The 18,174-nt window shown below is 39.3% G+C and overlaps 1 protein-coding gene across 1 annotated transcript in view; it reads right to left on the reverse strand.

The window, feature by feature from the left end:
* The window catches only part of cd276 (CD276 molecule), a 73,616-nt gene that overhangs the window by 14,378 nt on the left and 41,064 nt on the right, over positions 1-18,174 (reverse strand). The window contains exons 5-6 of the mRNA XM_026172836.1: positions 7,676-7,813; positions 4,131-4,175 (exon numbers count right to left, since the gene is read on the reverse strand). Of these exons, the coding sequence (XP_026028621.1) occupies positions 4,131-4,175; positions 7,676-7,813 (183 nt within the window). The remainder of the gene's footprint in view (positions 1-4,130; positions 4,176-7,675; positions 7,814-18,174) is intronic.

The raw sequence follows: 18,174 nt of genomic DNA on the forward strand, positions 1-18,174 counted from the left end.
TGGATTGCTTAGAGAGCTATCTCTGAAGACAGAGCCATTAGCTTGACTTCACAAGCTCACCGCCTACTATGTCCACCTGGATCAACCAGGTGTGCAGACGATGACGAGAAGCAGTAAGACCAAGGGTGGCCTCAAGTTGTGCTCTTGTCACTGCAATACATGCATGCATACTACAGTCTCTCAACTCTGCTATCCTTTACTCAGGCCTTTTGGCTAAAGCTGAGCTATTAAGTCTCGCTAGTTGCGGGATGGCTGACCCTGCTCCTGGCTGCACAGATCTCTGAAACATTCATGAGAGAGGCAGTAGAGAATAAAAGCCACTGTCCCTCTTCACTCAAAGACTCTCCTTCACCTCTCAGCTTATTAAAATCACATGGTATTAGACTTGGGTGTTCACAGAAAGGCTAAATAATTCAATCAGAATAAAGAAGGTGTCAAATGAATAACTCTAATGACATTAACGCTTGAGGGAGAACTGCTCAGGGCTGTGAGGGGTAGTTACTGAGGCTAGGCAGCCAGAAGAAACTTGCTCTGCTTGCTAATGGCAAAATTAATTCTGAACTCAGAAGGTCATATTAATACTAAGCAAAATATCACAGCACTCTATTCAAGGGAAAAAAAGGCAAACATGACAGTATTTTATTTTCGTTCACTAGCACACTAGAAAAGGCAAGGATAAATACTGAAGAAACCTGCAGCTCTGGTTTAATGTGATGGTACATCTCGAAAGTTTACTAATTAACACGACATGTAAACAAGTCTGAAGTTTTACAGTGTTTGTGCCACTACTTCTTCCCGCTTCTCAGACTCTAACTTCAACGGTACTTTACATTTACTGCTAATGAGCAAATATTAACATAACATGCGAATATGCTAAACTAAGACAGTGAAGATCCTCAATACAAGGAGGAAAGAAAGAAAGTGCAGCAACAACCATGTCACAGTGGTCTCTAGAAATAGTAGAAAATGACTCTTGTACCGCTCTGGATTTTCACTGCTGTCAGTGCTGAACTTTGCTTTCTATACAAATCATGTAGTGAGTGCAAAAAAAGAAGAAAGAAAAGATTCTGTGGACACAGACAGTGTTACATTGCAAATATGCACAAGTCTTTTTTTTAATTGTCTAATTTTTGTCACTGTCTCTGGTTTTGATTGGTGCTTACTGTCCTGCATTGTTAGTTAATCTATTTGAGTTTTCATAAGAATTTCTATTGTCTAAAGTTTTGAATTTCTGATTTGATCTTTTTATAAGTTTTATAAGTGTTTCGAATCCTTTTTTCATTGGTATTCTAGTATGCTGACCTTTAGTTACCATGGTATATTGCCATGGTAACCGCCTACTGATCTATCAGTTCCCAAGAAAATAGCGTCACCATTCCTGGAAGATCCCTTGGACCTCTGCGGGGTGAGAAGGTTTTTGCATTTCCCTCATGAGTATCATTTGTGAATATCAGGAATTGTTTATAAAATTTGAAGATTTAGAAAATGTATAAATTCTGTTCTACTTGATATTAATCTGCTGCTAAATCTCTTTTAAACTGCTGGAGTTGTACCTACTAGAAAACAGGACACATGCCAAGAATCCCCGTTTGAAATTCATTTTATTTTGATCTGTATTTAAATTAAAGTGATTTCCACATTTCCTTACTTAGGGCTAGTAATGTTTAATGTTTAAATGTATCCCGTTTAAAGTTTCAAAGCTCTAATGTGCAGATGTCATGCTAGAAATAAACAGTAACATAGAGAGAGCACTCAGCAATAAAATAATTAAGTTGAATTATCGAGTCAACTGAGTTGATAGCTAGCTTCGTGTGACCACTTACCCCGACTGCAAATGTTAGCATAAGTACATTTGGATATTGTAAAGATACCCTGAATTTGTTGAACTTGCTTTATAGTACAGGGACTCAGTCCTCCCCGTATCCTATGTCATATTTGTTTAATCCTTCTGTGTAACCCGTAAGCTTAATTTAGGCTTCTGCTGGATATCTATGTGCTAATTTATGTATCTGGAAACTCCTTTTATCGGTACACCACAGCCTTCATGGTATGTGTCGACCCAACTTGTAGAATAATTCCTGCATTAGTGTGCGTTGTCCTGCCGTTTATCCCTCGTGTTTTCTGGTACCTCCCAGCTCTTCAGTTTTTGGTTTTGTTTTGATTTTCTGTGTCATGTTTCTAATTTTGATAAACCTTGATAAAGCTTGTCCTTCCTATTCTGCCTTGTTCTGCATTTGAGTCCTCCACCTCCACACTACAATCCACACAGCTACATTGTGACATTTTTAGTAAATTGGCATCAGTGCTGTGCAAGAACACACTATTCACATTTTCAGTAAAAGGTGTTCGCAGTTAAAGAATGTGTTTCAGAATACACGGGTGCTCTGAAGTGCCTGCGCCGCCTGTGATGGACTGTAAACAATAATAGAGAAATGACTACTGCTGGCTTCAGTTCCAACAACATAGCTACCAGCAGTAGTGCTGAGGCCAATCTATATGAAGATTTGAGGGCAAAAAACTCTGACTGAAAACTCTCACATTTCAGTCAGATCATCAGCTAAACTGGCAATCACTTTGAAACAACACTGACGAGCCTGTATTGGGTGACTGATGACAACAGGAAATAATTACCAATGAAAATGAGCCAACAGCCAAACAAGTTTCTATACAGCTGTTTTACATTTGTAATCTTTTACTTTATGACGCAATGCGGTAAAGTCGTAAAACACACAAATGCATGTTTTTTCTAGACTTGTGAAAGTAAAGTGTGTGTGATTCTATAGTGGTAAACAGTAACTGTTTTTATTTGGTAAATGGTAGTGTAAGATGATGTTCTACTGGAAAAGAAGACCTCAGAGCACCTTATTTAAACAAGTGCAAGAAGTTTATGTTTTTTGTTCTTTTGACACATCCGCTTGCAAGCTGATTAGCATTTCAATTGCAAGCATGCTATTATCATATTAGCATGCATCTTTCTCTGCCTTAGTACTACCCAAAAGAACTGCTAGTGTGTGTGTAGATGGTACAGCTCTGACCAGCTCCTATTCCATGAAAAATTCTAAATAATAAGTAAACGACTTTAGGCTATTGGCCCATTGGATACATTTAAAGAAATAGTGGCGTGGAGACTGCTAGAAGTGTGTATTTATTTTGCTAGACATCATAAAATTCAAGGCAACTTATTTCAAGTGACAACAATATGCCCAACACATTTCAGCCAGGATTCAATTGCAAAATCAATTTGCCTTGATAAAAAGGATAATTTAAATGCAGGACACGGCAGCACTATTGTTGGCATTTTGAGAAACTTGAAACTTGTGGAACTTGTTACCATTAAATTTACAGACAAGATAAATTTTACTTTTATAGCTGTAGCTTTGGGGGGTATGTATAATGTAAAACAGCTTGTTGGCATCACTAAATTAGTGTGCCCGTCTCCCTCTCCCTGCCTCAAACACTTACACACACACACACACACACACACACACACACACACACACACACACACACACACACACACACACACACACACACACACAGTGGAAGAGTTATGCCACCGGGTTGCTGTGTTGAATGGATTTGATGCTTGGAGCTGGTCTTGTTTCTCACACGCACTCATGCTTCATCAACGCTCACTCACACTTCAGTAAACAAACTTAACATTCAGTTACTTGTGCTGTTGAGTCCCTACAAACCTGACACCTGCATTTCGTGTTAAAGAAGCTAGACTAAACTGTGGGGGATTTTTGCATTATTTAATATTTTTGCAACTTGAAAGCCCTGCACTGTAAGTAAAGAAACCCATATGTCAGGAAAACATACACTTCTAGATCAAACCACATATCCAAAGTGTTGCATTTGTAAAGAATTGATTGCCTTGTTTACCAGCTTGGCTGGGTTGACTAATCCAATTAATACGGAACTAATTCTTTCTTTTTTTGTTACCTTGCCTGGTACTGACAGTACCAGGCATGCATGCATGATTACATTTGAAGTATTTAAACATATTTAAACATTTTTGATACAAGCTAAAAGATGTCAAGCTTTAAAAAAAAAAAGCTATTTTAAACCACATCTCTTCTCTGACCATTTGAAAAGCTGAAACTTGACCAGGTGTGTATTTGGCTGACCTGTCTTTGACTCCTCTTCTTCTTCCAGCACCTTGGCTTCTTCAGCTGTGGGAAGACAGAGGAGCCATTATCAGTGGAAGCAACAGTACAAAGGCAGGCACACAATGTAGTCACTTCATCATAAGCCTGTGGTGAGCTGATCCTTCCCAGCTCAAAGGACACGCTGTGATGACAGAGCTATATGACGATGACGCTCCAAACAATAGTACCCCCACTACATCACACGCAAGCGCGCACACAGACACACACAAAGAGTCATATCTACCCCTTAACCTCCTATCCAGCTCTCTCACAAAGACAGTAATCACATTAGGCTTTAGCTGTGGGCTCTCTGAAAACCACTGTCAACGGAGTTAGGGAGCCCAGTGATGACTGTCACACTTTATACACATGTGGCATACGTGTACACACACACACACACACACACACACACACACACACACACACACACACACACACACACACGCTAAAAATAGCCTGGGACAGAGCATCCAAGCACCAGATATGCATTCTGTGACACCATTTTCACTGCAATCAGACTCAAGATCCACTCTTTAGCGTGTGATACATGAGATTAAACTGCTGGTTGAACAAAACTAAATGTCAAGGAAACACAATTCAGATGTTTATATTCCAGCACATTTGCCTGACTTTCCTGGACTCTGACAGCAGGGACTATAATCCTCTAGGGAAATTAAGCAAAATCCGTATTATTACAGCAGCAGAACGTGTTGAGTTTCCAGATTCAAACAGCCTGTATCTAAGTCTTCCCACACCATATTCCTTAGTTTATCCTCCACTGTGTTATGATGTATTTGGAAACGTATTACACTCATTGACACATGTGTCATATATTATCACACATTTTCGTTAATCGGACCAGGTTTGGGCTTAAAGCTGAGTTGAAGATTTTGGGAAGGGTTTAGTGCCCTCAGCAGACATATTTTTAGCAACTTTAAACTAAAAAAGCAATATAATCCATAATGTTACCACATGAGCCTGTTTGAATTCATGTCTTTATTCAGCACCTCCAAGTTTGACCAGTCCTAAAAAATGGAAGCAGTCGAAATACCTTGAGGGACAAGACTTTGATAGGAGAGTAAGGTCCGTTTAAAAGCCACCTTAACGTCAGGGTGAAGACGAGGCCAACCACAGAGAAGGGGTGAAAACTGTCTCCCTTGGACACTGAATGTTATAATTTTATACCCCTACTGGCAGTATTCCAAATGCGTGGGGGTAACAAAGAGGGCGGCTATGGCTTAAGTGCAAAAGCTGTCCGAAAACACATAAAAGTAGAAAGAGTCAGGGGACAGAGATTGCTGTTCATTGAAGCTAGTAGAATGTTAATGTTCCTCTTCAACCTGCCATCTGTCCCTGTGCTTCTGAATTTCTTTAAATACTGCTGTGCCATCATGAATGATTCACATGTAAGCAAAAGAAAGGCCACAGTTAGAAACCTATAGTACTAGAAATACACTCATTAGTGGCTTAATTCATTCATTCTTGGACCCTAGAAGCAGCAGAGGCTTATTCTTATAAACCCTTTGTGCATATTAAAACACACAAGACTTAATGGCAGCTGCGTTTTGTGCTGGTAGGGTTTTAAATCTCCCTTTGAAAATGAGTGCTGGATGACAAAAATCAAGCTATTTTGCCCATTTAAAAAAAAATAACCATTTTGCTAGTATTTTGGTAAGAGATTTAACGAACGCCTGTTTTAATGTGCTTTTTACATACACCTGGAACAAAATAATTTTGTTATTTCAAAAGCTTGAAAGCTTTTTGGCATGGGGTATTCCTGTTTTTTGTGCCTAACCGTTAACCCCAGTAAAACATGTGCACCACTGTGCTACAGCCCCACAGGGAAAACACTGACTCCCTTCTGACTTTCATCTCTCACACGGGGGAGCTCTGTCCTGTGTCCCTTACAGATGATCCCAAGTGTAGGCTTGATTAAATCACACGCTTATGTGAATGTAAATTATGCTTTAGAGAAATGGATCAGTGGCCCCTGCTAGCATATCTCAGACACATAGTCATAGTAATTATGTAAAGAGGCCAAAGAGAAGTATGAATGAAAAATACAAAATGGGAGAGGGCCGAGCCGTGCTGGCGTTGAGGCAACTCTGCCTCTGGAAGGGAGCTTTCACTTCCAGCTGCAATACCACAAGCAGCTCAGCTCTGTTATGATACATATTCTAGTGCCCCACATACATTATGACAGGGAAGAAAAATGACTTGCTCACTTCTCCACTTTTACTGACCCTTCCACCCTCGATACCCAGACACAGTGAAAAGGAGTGTCAACTTCAATCTGACCATATCCGGGAATACCATTAAAAGATAAGACAACCACAATTAAGTTGCATATCCCTGCTTCCTATTCTCCCCACAGCTCTGGATATATGCGTACCAATCCTATTTTAAGCCACTCAACATCTGTATTCACAGAGTATCACTTTATCAGGAGTATAAAACTTTGCATGATATGTGAATAAGTCAGCATTCCCACTTTTTGGATCGGTGCTCGGAAAAATACATTTTAATAAGGTGGGCAGTGGATGACCACATAATCAATCCTGCCTTCAGTGGTAGGGCTGCAGGCGAGACAAGCAGATGATCTTCCAGCCCACTGAAGAAAGGGGTCCCACAACCCCTAGGAGGCCTTTGCCCGTGGGAGGAACTGCATTATATTTTTCTCTTTCCATTTCATTTGATTTCATATGTTCCATGGAGCTATTTACTCTGAGTCTGTGTCACTTCCATATTTATTTTTAAACCTCTGGGCCTTGGTGCAGACACTGGCTGACCTTTATTTAAATGTCTCCTCCACTCTGAGCAGATCTCATTACAGCAGAGCTGGTGGCTTTGCACTATCTATCTCATTTCAAAACTTTTTCTCTGTGCACTTGCGGCGATCCTTGGCTATTCCGCAACGCTAATTACCAGAGCCTAGTAATGATGTTCCTCTCAGCTGAAGATATGTGTCCCACCATCCAAGATCCTGCCTATATGCATTAACCAGAACTCCCTCTGGATTCTCACAGTTCCTTGAGCAGTTAACATCTCATCTCTGCTTTCTCCTCTATCTCTCTCACTATCATTGTGCCTCCCACGTGATCTAGGCGACACATTGGAGTACTGCATCATCCACCGGGCCAATATGTGAAGAGTTTAATGAATCATCCAACATTTTAATGAAGGCCCTGAGAAGGCTTGAAAATGCTTGAGAGCACCACTGGTTAACATCCATTATTCAGTAAGCCCTTGGATTATGTATGTAGTAGGCAAACATAGTCCAAAAACTAAAATATCAAAATAGACGACATAATATCATGACTTTATTTTATTTTTTGTGGGGGATAAAAGCTGCCACTGCTCTAAGATTAATATTTCATATTTCCTAATGAAAGCAAGGCAGCCCTAAAACATTCTTTTATCCAACCTTGAGGACTCAACACAGAATTTGAAGAGGTCATCACCCATGAAATGTGAGAATATACACTGGTGTTGCATGTGCACAGCCACCTCTCCATTTCCCCCACCTTCTCTCTTGGCCTCCTCGCAGCTCTCCTTGATCTTCCTGCGGCAGACAGCAGCCAGGGCAATGAGCAGCACCAGCAGACATATAGCCAGGCCAACAGTTACCCACAGAGCCACCGGAGGGAACGCAATGTTCTGACCTGAAGCAGAAAGGGCAGAGGGAGAAAGAGCCTCATTATTCACTCTTGCAGTGCTAAAATAAGAGTGCAACTGTCACTGCTGTATCCATCACCATTATCGTGCTATTTGACAATTTTGCTGTTAGAATTCCTTGCCATAAAGAATCTGAATTACCAAGCCTGCAGAAGTACTAAAGCAAAACATGATGACACAGATGATGATTATTGCCATCATCATCATCATCAACACTGTCACATTGACTCCATATTAGGTTTGACTTTCAGAAACACTGGGACTGTCAGAGAAAATAGATATTACTGGGAAAATTTGCTTGATGTGAACAGTAAGAGCTTCTTTACTACTGTCCAATTAAGACACTTGAGCCTTTCAATTGAGCCCAGATGGCAGATAGTTTACCAGTCACACAAGACTGTGTTGTCGTTTCAAACAGCACTGGCACCGCTTTCAGAGGTTGCTGGCACTAACTATCCCACTCCCTACCTTCTGCTACACATTGGTCAGATGTGACAAGTTTTGATGATTTTAATACTCTATAACTTCCTGATGTACCCAGTCAATGACTAGTTCTGAGTTTTGAGATGTACAACAAGCCAGAAGATTCTCAATTGTGGTTGCCAAAATTTAGTTAATGTTTGTTTTGTTGTTTTTTTTGCTATACATATGCCCATATGTTAAATACAGGTTTCTAACCATAAAATGCTTTCACTTCACATCACTTTTCAGAAATTATCCATCAAAATTGGTGACAGTATCCTGGCTAACTGGAAACTGATGAGGAAAAATAAAAAACTGGTTAACGGGACAACAAAAAGATATCAGACACAGCCAAATTTCCCTGGGGTATTCAAACTGAACAGAGGGAGAAGGAAACAGCAGAGCCACTAAATAGCTGCGAGCCTGGCTGTAGCACAAACAAGCCTCCTTCAGAGAATGCCCACTCGGGGCAAAAAAAAAAAAGAAAAAAAAAAAGAAAGAAAACAAATGCTGAAAAAATGACTGGCATTGGACAAACGCAATGGTGAAGCATGTGTAAAGACTTGGCATCAGAAATGAAGACAGGCAAGCTAAAATATAAACCAGCCAAGATGGAAGGCTAATACCGGCATTTAATCTCCGAAGGAAATCCATTAAAAAAGTAAACACCACAACAAAACAAAACAAAAAAACATTATCCTGTAAAACAAGTGTACTTGATATTAAAAATAGATTTATTTGATATGGCAATATTATTTGGTCAGTTTGTTGGCTTACCATATTATTAGATGGAGTGGTGTGGCATTTATTGTACAAACATGACTCCTAATGACTTCAGGAAAGATGCCAGTTAATGTTTTACAACACTAACTGGAGAGATCTCTTTAAGTCTGTACACATATTGATCCTTTAACTCTTTTGTGAATGCCACGATCACATCAAATTCTCAGTTTGTACAACATTTTGGTTTATTGACAAAAAAAACCCCTGCAAAATGACTATTCACCTTCACTGTGAACATATTAGCATGCTGATGTTAGCATCTAACACGATGCACCGTTTGACTTACACCCTGCTTTGTTATTTCTGCTCGACGAAGATTCATGCTTTGATATCACTCTAAATTAAGAGAGCAGAATTGCATACAAAAACGTATGTTAAGATTATACTGTAATTTTAAGGTTGCCATGGCCTGTTTAGCTGTTTATATCCATTTCAAGAGTGTCTCTCAATACAAAAGGCATTATAAAGACTCCTTGGTGCTGCAACTGCAGAGCAGAATAAAGAACGAAATGTCAGAGAAAGGATAAAATCTGGAAAGTCAATCTTGTCATTATGATGAAGCTGTGTAAGCCTCCCCAGGCTAGCCATGAGTGATGATGCTGTGGACTGCTGTCCACTGAGCCCTTCGCTCTGCTATATTTAAAGAATGACCATCTGAAAGCCACTTCGTACCAGGAACGAACACATGTATGAAAGAACTAATCGTACAAGAGCTGTTCACGTGTTGTGATTGCAAAAAAAGGTAACAAATATGTCTAGCTTTTTGTGGCGAGTAAAGAAGGTGCAGTGCTCTTTGTTTCCATGGTCTCTCATTCTCTTTTTATTCTCATACCTTCCCCACCATGCTTTTCCTCCCTCTAGGCAGGCTGATAAAGACAAATGCCATAGTCGGCTATCATTGCAACGCTGGGGCCCAAAGGGCTGCAGGATCATATTTTTCTTTTTCTCTTGTTTGATGATGTGATTTTGTTTTCTTCAGAAATAGATTTGTCTCTAATGGCTCTGTTTACCTATCCTCTCTTTCCCCTTTTTCCCTACTCCCTCTGTGCAAGGGTAAGGATGGAGTGCTCTGGGCTGCACTGTCACATTACCTGGAGCCTGCAGACAGAGGACAAACTTAACTGATACACTTGGCATTTTCTCAATGCTGTTAATGTGTAGCACTAATCAGAATACACACTTAAAATGTTGTCTGTTAGAAAAATCAATTATAAATTTCAAGCCAACTTTGTACTCAACACTGTTGGAAGTGTAATGTGTGCCTAACATTAAGCTGATTTGATTTGATAGAGACAGACAATGATAATAACAGACCTAAATGCCAAACTCTCATCAGGGTTCCTTGTCTGTATTTATTATCCTTCCATGTTTGCTGATGCCAACACAAAGTGTTGTGTTACCAGTAAACATGAAATGAATATTATGTGCACTGTGGGCACAAATGAAATCATGCTATCTACAGAGTAGATCTTTTTTTGTTGTCATATTGGCACATAAAGAACTGGAAGCACAGTAAGGATCTAGATACTTTTAGCGTATTTAAACTTTACTGCATTTATGAATTTAGTCTTGCGTAACAGTAATACATTTTATCCTGAAATAATATTTGGTCTTCTAAAAATTACATTTAGTATACTTCATATATGAAAGAAGATCAACAGAAATCTCAATTTGAATTCTGAGGAATTTTCTTGCTTGTGGCATGTGATTCCAAACAAGCAGCCTCTGGTTACTCGTTTATTAGATATTTCTGTCTTGTGATGTGGCCACTAAGAAGGGACATAATCCACAGCTCATGTAGAGATCACATATTTTGTGTACATTACTGATAAACAGATTGTGAGGACATGGCAGTAGTAACACCAGTGCAATATCATAGCTTACTGATTATGTTGTGACTTTACTCAAAGTGTTGGTGTGACGCTATATATATGTAAAATATAAGGTAGAGATGGCACGATACCACTTTTTTATGTCCGATACCGATATCATAAATTTGGCTATCGGCCGATACCGATATGAATCCGATATAGTGTGTTTTTTAATCAATAAAACTGTTTTTTTTAATATCTTGCTGCTTTTTGTATAAGTTCATACTCAAGTAAAAAAAACCCCCAAAAAAACACACTAAAGCTATTCTGTTATACCTGTATGCAAAAAATGCACTGCACCCAAAATATTTCATAGTTCAGCAATACTGATCAATCTAATAATCTTAAACCTACTCCATCACCCCTATTCTGGTATTTTAAAGAGTAAGCAACCTAACTAATAGGGCTCTAAAACTCCCAGCAAAAAAAAAAAAAAAAGAAGAAAGAAAAAATAAGGAACCACCCCCCACCCTCCACCTCATGATGCTTAATCGACGTAATCAACTTTAATTTGAAGCAGTGTGAAAAAAAAATGCACAGAAATAAATTATTTTTCAAGAATAAATAAATAGATTCAACATCTTTCTTCAACATAATTGCAGACTGCACAGATGGTACCTTCCCAAAGGAAAAAGTACTATAGCTTACTAGGGTATATTAGACTTAATAGCTACTATATACAGTAATGGACTTCTATTCATTTTACGTCAGATTAAAACTTTGGGTCTAAGATTCAGATAATTATTTAATAAAAGCTAGACATTTTAAATGAGAATAAGAAAGAAAAGTATGAGTTTTGTGAGGTGCTTTTTTGATATTTAATGGATAGGATTACATTTTGTATTTTTCTCCGATATCCGATCCAGTAATTTATGTCAGTATCGGACCGATACCAATATGTAATATCAGATCGGTCCATCTCTATTAGAGATGTGAATATTACTGCAGATGTTACTGTCAAAGTTGCTGTGACTCAAACATAGAAACATTTGATTTTTTTTATTTCCCTCACCTAGTTTATTTTAAAGTATTTTATAGCATAGAAAACCTTTGAAAATAGGCTTCAGTTCACATTTAAGTCCAGAAAATCATAAATCAAAATATGGATATTACCTGTCCACAGATTCATGGTGACGTAACTGCTCTTTTAACTGTCTGGTGTCTTTGCTTTGTTTGGTGTTTGTAGACATGGTTTACATGAGTTTTTAGCTGAGATTCAGAGGTTTCTGTGGACACTACTCATGTCAGCACTTATATTTCTGACCTTGTGTTATAATTGATTAAACGCGATCTCCTCCCTTTTGCCCCCATTTTTGATGTTGTGGGTGCAAATGATCAGGCATGACATTCTCATAATAAATCAGAGAACATACTGCAAATAATTATTTCTGCATTTGTGTGATTGAAATGAATTGAAAATGTGTGCAATGACACCGTTTTAAAGATTTAGCCTAAATAATTTTGGCGTGAATGAGCCTAAACATGATGACCTGACTAATGACACCATATCACCTGTGACACTCACACACGCACGTATGACTTTGCCAGTTTCAGCTGAAACAATTTCAGTGTTTCAAACCATGTTCCAGAGTTTTTAGTTCATCGTTCATGAGGTTTCAAGAAGAAAATGAAAGACAGATCTGAATGTTTGAAAGTGTTTTGGAGAAATTCTATAAAGATTAGATGAACAATACTCAAAGGATAAATTTAATTGGTTTATTTTGTTAGATAAGTTGAACAAAAAGTTAAACAAGCAAGTAAATAAAGAAACAAGGTAAAACGAAGTAAGAGCAAAAAAGTTAGCAAGTAAATAACGAAACAAGGTAGAGGAGAGAAAACCCCAACAATCCCCTCTGAGCAAGCACTAGGCGACAGTGGGGAGGAAAAACTGCCTTTAAACGGGCAGAAACCGCCGGCAGGAGGGGGCAGTCAACTGCCGGGACTGGTTGGGGGGGTGAACAGAGGTGGAGCAAGACGAGGCTACATCAGTTGAAGAAGCAGTATTGTCCCTCTTCCGAAAAAAGCTGAAGAATTTTTTCTTCTTTTTCATGGACTTTTCTACGAGCGCCTTTTTCTCCAGGATGAGGGTTCTCAACTCATCGATGGTTTCGGTGTTTTGCTCCTCAAGTTTCTTGCATGTTTGTTCCACCTGTTCTAATGTTGCTCGTGTTTCTTCAAGCTGTTCTTTGAGCTCTTTGGATGTTGCCTCCTGTGTCAGCTTTGCCTTCTGCAGGTCTGCATTTCTCACTTGATCTTCTTTGTGCAGGCCTTCTAGCTGCTCATTTCTTCTCTGGATGTCGTGGAGCGTACACTGCAGGTCTACATGCGTTTTGTCTTGCTTTTGGGCCTGCATTTCGGTGTTTTCCCGCTTCAAGTTGTTGAATTCCAACAATATCCCCTTAATGAGCTCTGAGTTGTTTTTGGCCATTTGATCGATCCTTTTCTGCATCTGTGAGCATCGTTTTTCCAGAGTTTCCTTTTCTCCCTGCAGCTCACTTGTTTTGACCTTCAGTTCATTACAGAATCCTTGCAACTTTTGATTTTTACTCTCAAAGTCCTTGATAATGCACTTTTCTTCTGTCAGTCTTTCTTGCTGTTGCTCTTTCTCTTGAATGAGGTCTTTATTTTGGCACAGTGTTTGATCCAACCTTACCTTCACCATTGTGTACTTTTCCTGCATGCCTTGGAGTTCGCGCTGCAGGTCTTTTTGCTTTTTGTCCTGTTCTTCCTTCTGTTGGAGGACTTCTTTATTTTTTTCTTCAGCTTCATCAAGCTTTCTCTGGAGCAGGTGATTCTTTTGGTCCATGTATTGGAGATCCCACTCTATCTTATCAATCTCCCACTCTATCTTATGCTCGGACATTTCTTTAACTTCAGCGCTCTTTTGCTTGTTTTCTTTGATGAGGAATACAATCTGCTCTCTGGCTTGAGCAAACTTGATCCCCCAGCCCTCATTAATAATGTTGATGTCGGGCTGGCGCTGTAGTGTTTCTTCCAGGTGTTTGTTTTGTGCTTCCATTTGTAAGCACTTCTTCTCCAGGTGAACTTTTTCTTTTTCAAGTTGTTGAATTTTGTTCTGGAGATGGTTGTTTACATTTCTACTCTCCTGTAATGCCCTTTGGGTGGATAAGAGGCCATTTGGAGAAGTTGGCCGGCCACGCAAGGAAGGAGAGGCGGCGTAATCGTTTTGTCTCGGTTGCCGTAATCTTGGATACATGCTGGCGTTTGTATCCGATGACTCTGAGAGGTTTCCGAATGTTTCTGTAGTGAACGTTTGAAAGCTGCGAACACGAAGGCTGCGAAGTAACGAACTAAAAATTGCTGTTTGTCACCCCTATTTAAGGAAAAACTTCAAAGGATCAAAGATCCATATGACATCATCACTCCTAAGCCAATCAGGTTGTCACATGACATTCTGGAATGGGGATTTTTTTTTTTTTTAAACAGTTTTCAAATGTAACTTAATATTTCTTAAGTGACCTGTTTAGTTGATTAAGAAATTTATTGCCACAAACGTCCCTAATGTTAAATAAGAGACAACAGAAAAAAATAGGTTTTTTCCTATGTAATAGAGCTATAATATTTTTTTTATAATTATCCTACTTTTTATAAAAGGGAACATTATTTAAAGAATATGTAGTTAATTAAACAAACTCTCTGTTCATCTACAGGGTATAACGAGAAGGGTGAGCTTCCTGCTTGAAAATGAAATGACCAAAATAAATGTATTTCTCTGCAATTACAAACTGTGTAAACAGTCTTTGTATCAAAAAGCGAACGCTTGTGAGATGTCATTAGAGATTACAGATGGCACGATACCACTTTTTTATGTCCGATACCGATATCATAAATTTGGATTTTGGCCGATACCGATATGAATCCGATATAGTGTGTTTTTTAATCAATAAAACTGTTTTTTTAATATCTTGCTGCTTTTTGTATAAGTTCATAAAACAAAAAAACAAACAAACACTAAAGCTATTCTTTTATACCTGTATGCAAAAAATGCACTGCACCCAAAATATTTCATAGTTCAGCAATACTGATCAATCTAATAAACTTAAACCTACTCCACCCTCCCTATTCTGGTATTTTAAAGAGTAAGCAACCTAACTAATAGGGCTCTAAAACTCCCAGCAAAAAAAAAATAAAAAAAATAAAAAAAATAGGGAACCACGCTCCACCTCATGATGCTTAATCGACGTAATCAAATTTAATTTGATGCAGTGTGAAAAAAAATGCACAGAAATAAATTATTTTTCCAAGAATAATTAAATAAATTCAACATCTTTCTTCAACAGAACTGCAGACTGCACAGATGGTACCTTCCCAAAGGAAAAAGTACTATAGCTTACTAGGGTATATATATTAGACTTAATAGTCACTATATACAGTAATGGACTTCTATTTATTTTACATCAGATTAAAACTTTGGGTGTAAGATTCAGATAATTATTTAATAAAAGCTCGACATTTTAAATGAGAATAAGAAAGAAAAGTATGTCTTTGTGCCCCCTTTTCCCTGTTCATGCCCTATCGGCCCCCCTGGCCAAACTTTGCTAGATCCGCCCCTGCACAGTTACCAGCCGTCAGCTACGTAGAAAAGGATCCTGGTCTAGAAAGCAATATCAGAATCAGAATCAGAATTGTGTTTATTGATTCTGATATTATTAAATATCCATATATTAAATAAATTTTAACAACAGATTATCAAGCTTAAACGTGCTGCTGTTATTCAGCCGCTGGTTTCCTCTTTCTGGTGCAAAGTGGGAGATAAACAAACAAGAGAGACGGACTCGCGACAGAAAAGCCGATCAGCTGATCACTGATCAGTTTCATGATTGAAGTAGCAGCAGGAGGGGGAGAGAAGAGGCAGTCGCTTCATATATCGGTTGTTAAGCTTAACGTGGGAATGCTTTACAAACATTCAGAGATGAACTTACACACTTGCTTTACTTCTCTCTGGGATCACTTCCTCGGAGATGAAATGCTGGTTTGCATGCTACAAATACACACAGCCGCTCTATGTGAGCACACTGCTTTGACGTGCTAAGGTTATGAGGAGAGTCACGCCGTGTCGCAAGTTTTGTGAGGTGCTTTTTTGATATTTAATGGATCGGATTACATCTTGTATTTTTCCCCGATATCCGATCCAGTAATTTACGTCAGTATCGGACCGATACCGATACGGTCCATCTCTAATATAAGGCAGGTGCAGAAGCTATAAAGCGGTCATTTTCTATTACGCTGCACATGGATATAACACACTATGTCGTTTCCTTGCAGATTTTTTATGAGCATAATCAAATTTCTCAAAAACAAGTGCCATATGGAAAGTTGCTACAATTATACCATCAATCAATTTTTGTAGCATTTTTATATGTGATAACAACCACACCTAACCCAGGGCTTATCCTGAAGTAATACTTATTATACAAGGGGTGCATCACCGTAGGTGTTTTGTGGACTGTAGAAGACCACAGGAGCCTACTAAGATAAAAATAGATATTTAATGGGGGCAGGTAAGAGAATGATAAAATACCACCTCCATATGGAGCCTCTAACATAGGGCGCAACGCCAGGGAGAAAAGAGGCTCCCTTAGTCTCTAGAAGACACTATAGAGGACTTGCAAGGGCCCAGCTTAGGTATTGTTTGGGCTTCAGTAAAAGATTTGCAGGCATTTTTACAAGCCTGAGTGTTTTCTCTCCAGCACCTCTGGAGGAATAAAGTGCTCCTAAGACTCCCTTGCCTGTCATCTTGGTTCTGCAACGTGAAGGCGGTCGAGATCAAAGCTGCTTTCTCTCCAACTGTCACCCCAGTTTTACCTTCCTAGAAGACACCTTGCCTCTTAAGCTGGGACCAAAGGAGAATAATGTCTCTTGACGGAAGGATGGCTTCAGGCTAAAAAGAGCCTCAAGGCTCATTGTAGACAAGCTGGATGGATGAGGAAGAGGAGAGGAAGAGTCAATTAGGTTTTTCTTTCATTGTCAGGATGAACAACTTGGCTTTTTCCTGGCTGGTTGTGAAGATGGAGGTAGAGAGAAAGGGCACCTGTTACAGAGGAGAATTGATCACAGAAGAGCAAGCTGGACTAGGGGCTAGCCCAAGGGTTGAGCAGCAGCAGAGCCCAGCCCTGCTAGAGGGCCTATACAGCCCTGGAGACCACAGAGGCACAGCTAGAAACATGCTTATATAGCTTTCTAACAATGAGTCATAAGGTAGAGATAAAGACATTTATTCTGACAATACAGTAAGAGCGGGAAGACAAAGTAAAGTGAATGAGATATAAAACTCAATGAGACAAAACAGGAGCTCAGAATTAAATCATACTCACCGTAAACTAGTGAAGTGATTGATATATATACACAAACTACCTCAGAAAGTGCAAATAGATGCACAGGCATCGATGATTTCAACTTTTTTCATGCACTTTCTGCGTAACACAACCTGACCACGGAAGAAAAGATTGGCAGAAACAATAACAACTGTGCTAATGGAAAGATGGCCTCAGTGTCAGAGGACACGGATTAATCAGAATGAAAAACATGAGCATGAATATTAGGATTACATTGAACGAATGACTTTGAATTTGTTTCAGCTTCAGTTTCAATTATGAGCCTTTATTATCAACCTCGAAGGTGTCCATCAAAACCCCAGAACCCTCCCCATTCAGCCCCAGCTTGAAAAGCTTGTGACTGCACAGGCACACCAGCTGTTCTTGCAATATTTCTAGGAACACCTCTCCTCACCAAGAGAGGACAAGGAGCTGACTTGTAGAGGGAAAACTTGGCAAACTGAGATGGATGGCGACAGGTTTTTGTCCTGTCAGCATCTTCGCTTGGAGCCTTTGCTCTTTTTTGCATTTCAATAAATAGCTTTTCAGTAAGATGCTACCTCACTGTCATATTGGCATGCAGAGAGGCAATGTGCTCATCTCTAGGACGACCTAGCGCCCATTTACTTACACAATTTGTCTGACATTATTGCCCTTCCCCTGACGCTATGGGTTTGAGGCAAGCAGGAGTGTATGATGTGCAGACGTGCACATTAAAACAAAATAATGGCTCTGCATTTATAGGAATAAAGATTCTAACAGCCCTCTTTTTTTCTCAGCGGGAGAACTATAAAAGCCATCTGGTGGTGGTGCAGAAAGTAGTGGAAAGTATGCAGGAGAGCAAGGTGGATGAGTTAGTGAGTCAGTGAAGGTTGAAGCGATGGGGGGTAAGCGGGG

The sequence above is a fragment of the Astatotilapia calliptera genome, chromosome 1, assembly GCF_900246225.1.
Source record: "Astatotilapia calliptera chromosome 1, fAstCal1.2, whole genome shotgun sequence".
In the NCBI taxonomy this organism is placed as follows: domain Eukaryota; kingdom Metazoa; phylum Chordata; class Actinopteri; order Cichliformes; family Cichlidae; genus Astatotilapia; species Astatotilapia calliptera.